At 40.1% G+C, this 13753-nt stretch overlaps 1 protein-coding gene across 2 annotated transcripts in view; it reads right to left on the reverse strand.

Moving 5' to 3' along the window:
• Positions 1–5119: 5119 nt before the first annotated feature.
• Positions 5120–13753, reverse strand: part of LOC126281485 (lachesin-like) — a 737825-nt gene continuing 729191 nt past the window's right edge. The window contains exon 9 of one of the 2 annotated variants that reach the window (XM_049980483.1): positions 5120–8738. In XM_049980483.1, the coding sequence (XP_049836440.1) occupies positions 8587–8738 (152 nt within the window). In that variant the 3' untranslated portion in view covers positions 5120–8586. The remainder of the gene's footprint in view (positions 8739–13753) is intronic. The other variant, XM_049980484.1, reaches the window with a different exon arrangement.

Consider the following 13753-nt stretch of genomic DNA (forward strand, 5'->3'; position numbering starts at 1 on the left):
TTGACCACTCGTCCTGTGCTCACTTTCCCACAGTATCAGAAACAGTGTAAATGATCGTGTGAGTCTAGCAGTCACGCTCTGTGGGGTTTATGGAGACAGAAAATAGAAGGAACAGAGCAGCTTATAGTTTACACTTCTGAACATCTAAACAAGGCAGAGAATAATTGATTAAATGCCAAATGAAATATTTATTTAAACATTTCAGAGTACAACCACTATATTAGCAATGTAATCCACAGCTACACAATTCAGGAGTCGAACTTTCATCATCTGACTGTCTAACGTAATCCTACAAAAACGCACTTCAAAAGCTCTCAAGGTCAAAATACACAAACAGGAACTCCGAATAACTTTATTCGGTTATATATTTTGACAGCGAGTGCTTTGAAATGCTTTTTGTGGGATTAATTAGAGACCCAAATGACTGGAAATTGACAATCAAAATACGTTGCGTCGATTATTTTCGTAATATTAGTAGCCATATGCTTAAACATTTATAATGATTATCTTAACAACCTCTACCTGTGGTCCTAAAGATTAAAAAATTAGAGCTTAAATGAGAAATCTTCGGTTTGACCTGTGGCATCTCTTTTTTTGGATACTCCTTTTACATCCAATGCTTTAAAGTAGTAATAGATCACTTAGCAGTGAAATGGGTCATAGGCTTTAATGATCTGATTAGATGCTGGACTCAGTGGCCTTACAGTTAAGTGATTTTTCCCTTTGAAGTGATACAATGAGTTGGGGAAACCCGGTATTGCAGACATATTGAGCAGCTAGATACGTGCCACAGAACACAATGGTATGTATGCAGATGACTGGCAAAATGTTTCAGAACACTGATGGAGGCTGACAGTAATTTGCGATACATGTGCAGTTCATAGTTGCTGACAGAGTGTTATACAAACATTCAATGCATGATAGGAACATAGTTGTGCTGCCATGCTTACATAATCAAATTCTGAGGCAGGCTCTAATTCTACTTGACAGAGCAAAAAGGCTGGTGAACTACAGTTGTCGATAGAGAATACATAATCAAAAGGTGGAATAGTACATCAGAAACTGCATACCTCGTGCCCAAAGAGTTGATCTTATTTACTAACAGATTCTAAATTTTGAAAGCATTCCCAGAGGTCCGCAGACCATTCCAAATAATTGGTATAATTTTTTAGTTCCTTTGTTCAGACAGTAGTGGCAAATCAGTATATTTTAACCTTAAATAAATATTATTCAAAGGTTTTGTTCGTGAATTTCAGTATATTTTAACCTTAAATAAATATTATTCAAAGGTTTTGTTCGTGAGTTTATTAATAAATTATGGACTAGGGCACCGTATCTGCAAGAAAACGGGAAGACAGAATTTATTCAAAGGACAATAGGCAAAATGTTAAGTTATTACGAAAATAGTCATTACTGTGATTGAGACAGTCTATTACAGCACACAGTGGCACAGTATAATTCAAAGGTACGTGGGAGTATGGGCTTATCACCATATGAGATTGTTTATGTTCAAAATATGACATTCTCTTTTTAATAGTACAAACAGTTCCTTGTGGATGATGTATAGTATCCCTGTTACACATTTTGCCAAGAGATTGAAAAGTATATGGCACTAGGTTCAGAACATGAATAATCTCCAAGAGCCAAAAGATATAACGAAGAAATCTGATGCATGGTACATAGACCTTATCAAGTAGCTCACATGACATCTCCAGTTAATATACAACTACAACTCCTGATTCATACCAGAAATGTGTCTATAGGATGGGTCTGTCCATTTAAGGATGCGCCTGAAGCACTGCCTCTTGCCAGCATCTCCTTCGAAAGAGGGGAAGGAAGTGGTAAGGAGGAAAGGTAAGGTCAGCTTAAAGACTCGAGATATCGCTGTGGTTAGGCTCTGTGAGCTGATTGGGGATTTCCTCTACCTCAAGGGTGCAATACGTATGGGAATTTTGTTTATTTTTCCGGTCTTAGTTATTGAGGTAAATGTGTGTATAGGGTACGGCTATGTTTATGTTTTAAGAAGTGGGTTCCTGATCATAGAAGTTGATACATGTAGGTAAAAGCTTACAAAAGAGCAGAAAGAAGCACTTCACTTAGTTGAAGTGTGCATTTAGGTAACAGACTAGAAGAATTTACGGTTGAGATTTATGTTTATCAGCGATGTGCTCATGAATGTGTGGATCTCAGGAACTGTAGGATCTTCAGGGACATAATTTAGTCTGGTAGAAAAGCAGTGATGTTATATGATATATAATTAATATACGAAGTTGTTTTAAATGTGGTGTGGATGGTAGTAGATGTTCAGACTTTTAAAAGAATGTACGTTATTTAGTGTCAGTGTGTGAATGTGTGTGTGTGTGTGTGTGTGTGTGTGTGTGTGTGTGTGTGTGTGTGTGTGTGTGTGCGTGCGTATGCACATTAGCTTCTTTGTAATGGGTGTTTGCTACGTTACTTTACTTATTTAATGTGACAATAGGGGGCTGAATGTGAAGAACTTAATTGCATAAAAAATATAAAATTGTACACTTCAATTAATATATAATACCCACTGACTGCAACTGGAGTTAGTCAAATACCTAGCTGTAAAAGTTTGTAGGTATATGAAGTGGGCTTAGTCATAGGTAGGTTAGGTGGCAGTCTTCAGTTCGTTGATACAATACTGGGAAAATGCTATCAGTCTAAAATGGATATTGCCCAGATAATTCTTGAGCGGCCCACTAGTTGTGTAGGATCTACGCCAAATGAGATATTGAGTATAGGGGATTTAGAATTTATACAAAAAGTGCTGTGCAAATTGTCACACATCCCTTTATTTCTCCTGGGGAACTTAACAGAAATGCCAATTATACCATGAGAAAGCCTATCTACAACGTCTCGGAAGCATGTATTGTGTGAGGAATCTAGGGCGTTTCACAGATCCATAAGCGTCGCTCCAGTATGGAATGCGTGTCATTGTGAATGTTAACAAAACTAACACTGATGATAAGTCACGTCCCTTTTCATTCTACACACACATGTCCACATGAGAAGGTATGGGAGAATTGTCAGTGCTATAATTTAAAATGTGTAACTGGCCAATAGCTCTGCGTCTCATTCTGTACTAAAGATGTATTGTGGGTTCTGCAAGTGTTCCCTGTAAATTACTCAACTTACTTGCTTATTTCAACTTCCTCCTTTATTTTGTATCACTTCAAGGTATATCCTACTGAAGATGCAAGAAGGTTAATGATAATTTTTTTAGACAGTTAACAACATGCCAGCTTCCTGTTAAACTATCCGAAGGAATGTTTCTGGTACTGACTTGTATTGTATGTTAACTGGGGGCCTAGAAACGACGGTTAGGCTCCATCCAAGCCGCAGCCACAGTGGTTCGCAACCCCACGACGACTACCGCTGTCCACTTTATCCCCCCACCACCCCACACCAAACCACTTTCTCGGGGTTATTGTGCGGTTCGGCCTCTGGTGGACCCTGCCCTCCCCCTCCCCAGGGAACGTCTCACAACAGACGAGTGTAACCCCTATGTCAGCGTGATAGAGCAATGGTGGTGTACGTGTAACTGGAGAACTTCTTTGCGCAGCAATCGCCGACATAGTGTAGAAGAGGTTGAATAAGGGGAACCAGCCCGCATTCGCCGAGGCAGATGGAAAACCGCCTAAAAACCATCCACAGACTGGACGGCTCACCGGATCTCGACAGGAGTCCGTCGGGCGGGTTCGTGCAGGGGACCAGGCGCTCCTTCCCAGTGCGGAGAGCCATGAGTTAGACCGCACGGCTAGACGGGCGGGCAGGTACTGCCTTACTTACATTTATTTTTATTATTTTTTTCAAGTGTGTTCCTGTATCTTTTAGATAGTATGTAAAGTGATGTTCAGACATAAACGATCCTGTCGCTTTACTGTAACCACCTGTCAAAAGCCTGAATAACCACCTTTTACAGCATCGAGTGTTGCAAGACGTGCTGGAAGATATTCAGTGGGGAACGTGAAGCCATGCTACTCCAGTGTTATGGCCAGAGACACTAGGTATCTCGATTGGTAATCCATGGCGTGAAGGACACATCGAGCTGGTCTCACAGATTCTCGATTGGGTATAAAACCGAGGAGTTTGGCGGCATGTTGTGGTAGATCGCATAATGCTGAGAATGGATGAAATGCATATCGGGGAGTACGTGTTTCCCAAGGACAGATGCCTACTTGTGTAGATGCATTGTGCCTTCCTAAATGACGACATCACCCAGGGTATAGTACGAAGACATTCCCCAGATCATAAAATCCTCTTCTGTGGGCTGGACTTTTCTATTTCAAGCGTTTCACCCCATGCAGGCAAAGGCCATGCCTCCGGTGGAATATAAAACGATCTAACTCAAAATGCCACGTTGTGGCACTCAGTTAACGTCCAGTTGTTGATCGGTGTGCAAATTCCTGCCTTCGTCCCAGCTTCAGTGTGGGTTCTAGAGTCAGGCACCCTCTGCCGGTGCACATACATGTCAAAGTTCACTGAACAAAGTCGAGGAGAGACTGTTGGTAGCCCCTTGGTTCATCTGTGAAGCCAGTCACTCAACAATTGTATGTCTTTTCGCCCGTACACACGTCCGCAACGTTTGTTCATGTCCGTCCTCTATAGCCCGTGTTTCACAATAGCTGCCTCGGCGCCAGTTTTGGATAGCGCCATTTTGCCATGCACGGTGTAATTTAACCATGGCAGCACACGAACCATTTACAAACTTAGCGGTTTCAGAAAAGCTTCCACCCTTGGCCTGAAAGCCAAAGATCGTCCACTTTTCGACATCTCATAAACCGCTCTCTTTGTGTATTACGATACCGACTGCACAGATTTCACGGTTTCCCCGACACGCTATTTATATGCCCTTCATTGCCAGTTCAGCCATCAGCCGCCTTGAATGCTTATCGCTCACTGAAGTCGAAAAAAAGGCGGCGAGCACATTAAAGTGACTGGACCGTGTATGTCAAGTTGTAGCATTATTAATGATAGCAGATTACTAAATGCATACAAACCTGTCTGCCGTAACGTATAGACACAGCAGTGTAACATGTACTCTGCAAGAATATGGGAACTGTTATAAAGACGTGGGAGAGGAATGCAAATTAAGGAATTTTTCATGTTTATATAAGACAAACTTTATTTTATGCTCACATTTACACATTTATACAGTCACATTAGAAAATTACATTTTGATTAATAAGTATTTTCACGTTCTGGGCGCTGTTAGAACGTAGAATTGCATATCTTTCACGAAAGCTTAATGAGCATTTTTATAGTATCAGGAAGTTACAAATTATTCTCTTGCTTATAATAAGATTCCCTGTAACCTCAAGATGTTAGTGGGATTTAAGAGGCGTACTCTTATGATGGCTAGTATGTCATACAAACCAGTTTTAGAGCATAAAGTATCTTTCAGGGACATACTGAATCTTTTCTAATTTTTGTAGTCAGTAAGGCGTCTGAATCACGTTTTGTAATAAGGTACTCATTGTACAAAACGCACAGCTGCGTAACTTGCAACAATGATTAAATTACATTTTATCGAGCATATGCAAGCTAATATTTGGAGAAGATAAAGGTTCCGGTTTTTGTAATTTGAACTAAAGGGACGGAAAGTCCACAGTAATAACTAGGAAGAAAGAAGACAAGGAAAGAATTTAGTACGCTTCTAACAAATTTATGAAAAGAGCAGTTCAAATGAGAATCAAATTAACGGTGTATTGCTATAAAAACACTGCACATTACCTTAGAAGTGCCTCACACGAGTAAGGCAATTTTCGGACTTCTATTTGACGTCATTCATCATTGTTGCCACGATAGGTAATATGTCACACAGTACCTCAACCCCATGCTAGTATCTATTATTGCCACAGTTCAGCCAGGGTTTTTCAGAGCCGTGGCCAGTCACCGGCCCAACAAAATGTGCCATACGAATAACTAACTGTACTGAATACTTACGAAAAATTAAGAGACAATAAAATCCTTTTGCAGACAAAAGAATATCGGGTACAAACTGAATCTTATTTCCTACAAGTAAGCCAAAAATATTTCCGCTAGCTTTGGTATTCATTACAACACATTCTTAGATTTACAATCGTTTGGAAACCATTACATAAAATATAGTGATATCTTAACTTAAGAACCAGTACTTAATTTAATGCAGTGCGATACCGAAGCAAGTATGAGAGCGGATAACATTGAATGCTACTACCTGAATATTCTCTGCGCTATAAATGGCTCAAGAGACGATAGATGGTTCTGTTAGCCAGAAATTGAACAAAATATTGTGGTGATAATAAACTGCTATATATTCTGTCTGACTCTTCGGATTCTAAAGACCTAGTCGTAGTCGACAAACTAAACAAGCACAGCTTTCAGACTCGGTTACAGCTGTAAATGAGCATAATTCAGTTGGAGACAGAGATTTGATTTTTTCAGCTGTTTAGGATGTACATCAGTGAGCAGACAGCGGCGACTTAAATCTGCCAACAGAACGTTGTTGCACGTACTTCTCACTCTGAATAGTATTGGCAGGATTTCATAAGTTTCAATGAATAATTTCCATATTCATACTGAAGGAAAAATGTTATTCGTGAATAATTAAGCGCCCAATCGAAATGAAGCCTTGGTTACGCTCCTACTGATCTTTAACATTTGTTTTGCCAGAATAGTGCGTTGAATTTTATAGCCTCTTTACCTAACTTGTTTGGATTCACAATTCTCTATACTCTTAAAATCAAAGTTTCTCACACCTGTAACGTAAGTTCTCTCAGTGCTTAAATAATGAACTGCATGGAGGTATAATGCGACACGCCAAACTTTACCGCAAACAATTAATGCCATGTAGAGTAGCAGTTTGATTAAATATATTTAAGAAGCATTTCTCAATTCCAAGCCATGTTTGTACGTAAGTCTCTATTACTTCTTCGGAACTAGCTGATTTTGTTCTCACATTGTTGTAATTTATCTCGTGAATTTTTTTTATGGATGTTGGTTGTAATTGAAGAAGGGGACCTGCAGAAAAGGGTGCTGACCATCCATTTAGTAGCGTTTAGTATGATCGCACTACCTGCTGCGTTTCCCAATGCATCAAGTGTGGGTAGTCAGTAGTTATATATACCTTAGAAAGAACAGTCTACTATATAAATTATTTTCTCTTTTTTACAATGGCAGCCAGCACTTACATATGCAACCTTAGAAAGCACTGCCTGCTATAAAAGTTATTTTGTTCCTTTACATCTATCTTCTTGTATCTGAATTTAACCAAACGTACAGTAAACAGCAACCCAAAATATCCTCTTGACCCTTAGCACTTTCTTCTGCTGATCACTTCAGTTATATGATATTCATCGCGCTATTTTGGAAAAATGTTTTGGAAAATTCATTCGGTTTGTTATACTTCATAGGTGTAACGACACAGCTCACACAAATTCCAGAGGTTACCCATTGAAACTATGGTTCAACTTATTGTCAGCCCGTTAAGGAGATATTATTTTAAGCCTAACGAATTTAACAGAGTGGTATATCTTCGTTGGACAAACACTGAACAGGAATGATCTGGTTAATCCGTATCTTATAAGTTTTTATCTCGAATACAATTGCCCTGTAATAAAAGCAGAATGTCTAAAACTGGAACTACAGGAAGATGTTACAGAAAAGAACGTTGTTGAGAGAGTTCTCAGTCTCCTGCTCGTCGACAATTATTGACCATTTCGTGGGGATGATTACACACAGAAAGCACTAAACGTGAATCTTCGGGATGCTAAATTAAGTCGGTCTTATACATCCCTTGACCACAATAAAATATTTAAAAATATTTCGTAGTATGACCCACATTTTTCACATATTTTCCGAAAATCATATCGTACCAACATGACCGCAATTTCGATTGTTTACTAGCGGTTTCAAGCGGTTTTTTAGGTTGTGTGTGTGTGTGTGTGTGTGTGTGTGTGTGTGTGTGTGTGTGTGTGTGTGTGTGTGTGTGTGAGTGTGTGTGTGTGTGTGTGTATGGATACGCACCAGATGCTTCATTCTGTCCCGTATAACGCCAAAGACAGGAGCAGTACAACTGCAATCACCATATATAATTTAGAAATTCTGCGTATCCTTTAGGTTACGAGGAGTAGGATGAAAAGTCATGCATGTACACATGCACATACACATACTTGAAAAGGTCATTGTAACAGTAGTAAAGGTTTCCATAGGAGCTGACATTAAGATTTTCGATGTATTACAAATAGGTAACGGAGTCAAAATTAGCTTCCCTAAGGAAGCTTGTTCCTGTTTGCGGAAGGGCTCAATTTTCTCACTTACAGACAGTTTACAACGTTCACAAATGCTCGTCACCACACAGGAAACAGCAGAATGGAGTCTAGTCGGTTAGGTATAAGCCGAAGTGCTGAGAAATTGCTCGAGTCTCTCAGTGTGCCCACCAAAGCACGTACAGATTCGGGATTCACTGTGTTCCCGCTGCCAGCGTCTGGACCTCCCTGTGCAGCGGAGCACAGTGGCTGGAGCAGAGAGTTCCAGTTGGCGCGCTGCCCACCGCGGACATTAGACGTCCCCGAGGCCGCCGTGTCAGCTGAGTACCACCACTGCCGCCGCCACGGCCAGCAGCAACGCCCCCGCTGCCGCCCCCGACACCTGCACGGCTCCCGAGGTGCCTGCCGACTGCTCCGCGCTGTCCTCATCTCGAGACGAATCCTTGTCCCGAGCTGCCTCCGCCACGCCTGCACACAGCACGCTACTTGTGAAGCCAACATTGATCTACATTTATGTAGGATTGGACAGGAAGTTTTAATTATCACCTTCAAAAAATTGTTTCATACTTAATGCTATGCTTATTTGGAGGTCGTAACGTGCTTAAGGTATGGGAGATCCTTTCATTGAGTATCAAATGTTTATTTTCTGTCATAGAGTGGTATCTATAGGTTCAATTTGTTGTTATCATGCATCGAATTCACATAATATTATTATACAAGGGTCACTCCAAAAGAAACACAAACAATTTAAAAGCCATCTTTTATTCTAGATGTTTGAAAGTTTTAACGTGTACAGATACATCGTTTAGAAACCATATTTTAATTTCTCCAGATAATTTTCATCCCGCTCAACTGCCTTACACCATCTTGGAACCATCGCCTGTATATCTGCACAGTAAAATTCTGGACCAACCTATTGGAGCCACTGTTTAGCAGCGTGCACAAGGGAGTCATCATCTTCAAACCTTGTTCCAAGAAGAGAGTCTTTCAGTTTCCCAAAGAGATGATAGTCACGTGTAACCAGATCAGGACTGTAAGGCGTGTGTTTCAGTGTTGTCCATCCGAGTTTTGTGGTCGCTTCCATGGTTTTTTGACTGACATGTGGCCGTGCATTGTCGTGCAACGGCAAAACATCCGGCATTTGCCGATGTAATCGAACACGACTCAGTCGAGCTTGAGATTTCTTCAGTGCCGTCACATACGCATCAGAATTTATGATGGTTCCACTTGGCATTATGTCCACAAGCAAGAGTCCTTCGGAATCGAAAAACACTGTTGCCATAACTTTTCCAGCAGAAGATGTGGTTTCGATTTTTTTTCTTGGGTGAATTTGAATGATACCACTCCGTTGATTGCCTCTTCGTCTCTGGTGAAAAATGATGGAGCCATGTTTCATCACCTGTCGCAATTCTTCCAAGAAATTCATCTCCACCATTCTCGTACTCTTCCAAAAGTTCGCTGCATACCGATTTTCTTGTTTCTTTGTGAGCCACTGTCAACATTCTGGAAAACCACCTGGCACAAACCTTTTTTTAACGCCAACACATTCCGTATTCTGCAAACACTTCATTCCCTTATCGCCGGCCGGAGTGGCCATGCGATTCTAGGCGCTACAGTCCAGAACAGCGCGACCGCTACGGTCGCAGTTTCGAATCCTGCCTCGGGCATGGATGTGTGTGATGTCCTTAGGTTAGTTAGGTTTAAGTAGTTCTAAGTTCTAAGGGACTGATGACCACAGCTGATAAGTCCCATAGTGCTCAGAGCCATTTGAACCTTCCCTTATCCCAACGTAGAGTGACTATTAGTTCACTGTGATGCGTCTGTCAGCAGTCACCAATTCGTTAACTCCCAACACACTCTCTGGAGTGTGTGCAGTACGAGGCCTGTCGCTGCGAGGACAATCCTCAATATTGCCGTAACCTGCTTGCCCACCGACTAACTGTACTGCGATCGACAGCAGCTCTCCATACACCTTTCTCAACCTCTTGTGGATGTTTCCCACCGTATAGTTTTCACAGCACAGTAATTCTATGACAGCGAGTTGCTTCTGACGAACGTCAAGTGTAGCAGCCACCTTGAAGACATGCTGTAACGGTACCACTCACGGGAACAGGTTGAACTAAGTTTGAAAACAAGCGGGAAGGATGTATCTACAAACTGCAAAACTTTCACACATGCAGAATGAAAACGGTATTTTTACAAAAATAGTGTGCATTTGTTTTGGAGTGACCCTCGTATATTTAGCTTTCGATTAAAGATTATGAACAGAGGGTGAATCACCTGTAATACCTGTAACTCGAACTGTAAATATTGCGAAATGGGAAGTGCTATTGACGTGCAGTATCCTGGTAGTCAGTTGATGAATTTTTAACCAATCAACAGATTGAAATAATACTTAGAAAGTATATTTTTAGAGCAAACACACTTACCTACATTTTACAATGCCTATTGAAACTAACAGATTAAATGTATGGAAAATTAGAATATGAGCAGCGTTTGTTGCAGGATTCTAGTGTGAGTCGTTTACAACACATCGTATTTTGAAAGAAGCTCCCCACCGACACCTGTACAGTATATGTGGTAGCACAGACTACAGAACAACACAAGTGCACACTCTAGTTATGCGAATTCTGACCAGTAACGAGACAACCTGCCATTATAAACTGTGATCAAAATGACTACCGTCAGTGGCAGTAAGCGGTTCCAGTCTGGTATTGAATATCTGATGCATACATGATAGCATTTCAGCAGTTATGTCCGAGGAGCCTGCACTGATAAGTCGTTGTATATCATCGTATGAAGTTGGTATGTACTTGTACACAACGTCTTTCACATTTCCCAACACATAAAAGCCTACAGGTGTTAAATCCGGGGAACAAGCCGACCAAAGTAAAGGTCCTCAGCGTCCAATCCAACGACTTGGAAAGAATTCGCGATGCTAAAGTACTTCGAGCATTGTGGGATGGACAGCTATCATACTGCTAGGTCGTGTTCTAACATCCGTGGAAAATTGTCTGTTAGGAGACTCCGATACTTGTGGGTTTGGTGTTCCGTCTACGAAAAACAGGCCTGTGAGCCAATAGCTCACCATCTTACACCACACACGTACACTCCATAGACAATGACGTTCCACCAGACGAAACCCCTGGGGATTGTCAACAGATTAATGATACCTCTTTCCTAAGATTAGCTGGCCATGATTGGTATATGTGGAATCGTTACACATCTGGAGGATTCTGTGATAATGCCCCTGAACAGAAGCTGACACGATTATCGTAGTCATTTCCATGCAGCTCCTGATGAAGAAAGATGTGACAAGTATGGAACCAATATCGATGGAGAAAGAGTGGTGTATTTGTGTGACTCTTGCCACTTCTCGTGCGTTGAGAGATAGCGAACGTGCGGAATAACTGCAACTGTGACTAGAACATTAATTTCCCCCTCTTCTGTCGTCACTTCTTTCCTTCTGTTACGTTCTCTAGGTGTTGTAGTTTCACGTAACTGGTTGAAGAGGTTGAGAAATAACTGCCGAGATGGATAATGTCTTTTGGGATATCTTTCCGAATACACCGCGGAAAATCAAACTGCATTCTTCCTACACTCTCCATACTCATGGAGAATGTCGGCTTTTTTCAATGGTGAATCCCATCAACCGCTCTCCAATTGATGCTTGGACTGTGACACACTAAATGACTAGCAAGTCGTAGTGCACTCAAGGAACACACAAGCACACAGTAATAAAATACAACAGCGTCGTACCTAGCATCTACGCAAGTTGAATGACACAAAGAAGTGTCGTTGCGGAAACTTTTCAAAATAGGGTACATCGTAAACGACACAGACTAGAATCCTACAATACTCACTAGTAATATTGTCATGCACCCTACTTTTCGTTTTTTAATATCAATAGATATTTTTCCATTTAAAAGAAGTGTATTTTTGCATTAAAATAGATCTTCTGTTATTATTACATTCTATTTATTGGCTAACCTTACAAGCGCTTGAATACCATTCCGTTCTGTGAAATATGTATATCAATTTCACTTTCCATTTCCGCAATATTTGAGGTGCAAGTTTTAGGTGAATCACCCTGCATAATCAAATACAGGTGTGATCCTGCTGCGTCCTAAGGGAAACAACTATAAGTAATTTTGTTATGAAATAGAAATGTTTACGAATAAACAATTCATTTAGAAAAATCAGTTTTTTTATTTTCAAATTTTTTACATGTACCAAAAAAAGACAGCATCATACATAAATTTCTATTAAATTCTTTATGTAATACATCATAACATAAATCTCCTAAATATAATAGGTAATAATCCTTTATATAATAAATAATTTTATAAAACGATATTTTCCTTAGTTTCGGGAGTTTTGATGGGAGTTGTTAGAAAGTGATAATATTGTTTGGCAAAGACGACTTACTGGTCTAACATGGCAAGCTCTCTGTACATTTGTACTATACAGGAGATGTGAACAGTTCGGATATTGAAGAAACACCAGAAATATTAACTCAGGTATTGGATTTGATTCCGAATAACCGATATTCGACATGACGTTTACAAATGAAATTTGAAGACGGGAAGTTTTTACTACAGTGGATTGATTATGGGCATCAAACGGCAGGATCCAAACATAAAGCTAAGCAGTGAAAATTTAGTTTTCGGTCTCCAGAAAAATTTCATTTCTGATGCATACTTAAAATACACACAAATTTTCTTGAGTAAACTTAAGCTGCAGTTAATCTTTGTACATCTTTTACTTTTGTGGATACAAATTGGAAACTTTTTTTTGTTTTTTCTTCACAGTTTACTATCCTGTCGTCCTCAGTTGCGTGTAATATTATCTCAATAATTGTCTCTTTCCCTTCGTCTAGTTTATTATAACTCAGTGAAATGAATTCTTCGGGCAATACGTGTTTAGCCCCTATTATTTGGAAGACATCATCACTGGCAAATTTCATAGAAGCTGCTCTAGATGTGTTCTTGTTCCTATTGTTTCTGTTCTCCTGCGTACTGGCATTCGCAATTTCATTTACACAGTACTACTGAATGAAAACTCGGTTACATCGTCATCTTTTTGAATGCGAACATTTTCTGGTGCTGTGAAATAAAATTTCGAATGGCAGTAAGCTAAAGTACAACTATGAGACCAGAACAAGAATACATGTAGAGTGGCTTCCACGAAATTTGTCGTTAATGATGACTTACCAATAGTAGAGGCGAAATGCATGAGAAACGATAAATTTGTTTCTTTCAAAACACTTTATATTGCTCGCAACCAGAACAGTAAGAATTCATTATTTTTAAATAAAACCTAAAGTTATATCACCACACGCATCTAAATTAGAAAAGAAACAGAAATTGAAGAAGAAAATTAATTAATTTTACAAGAGATTCAGTGAAGTCGACACTGAAGTCACCATGGCTCCCATCTCTGTTGGTACCTTGGAAAACGTCACTGACTTTCTTCCTGGACGT

This window comes from Schistocerca gregaria, chromosome 7 (genome assembly GCF_023897955.1).
Source record: "Schistocerca gregaria isolate iqSchGreg1 chromosome 7, iqSchGreg1.2, whole genome shotgun sequence".
Taxonomy (NCBI): domain Eukaryota; kingdom Metazoa; phylum Arthropoda; class Insecta; order Orthoptera; family Acrididae; genus Schistocerca; species Schistocerca gregaria.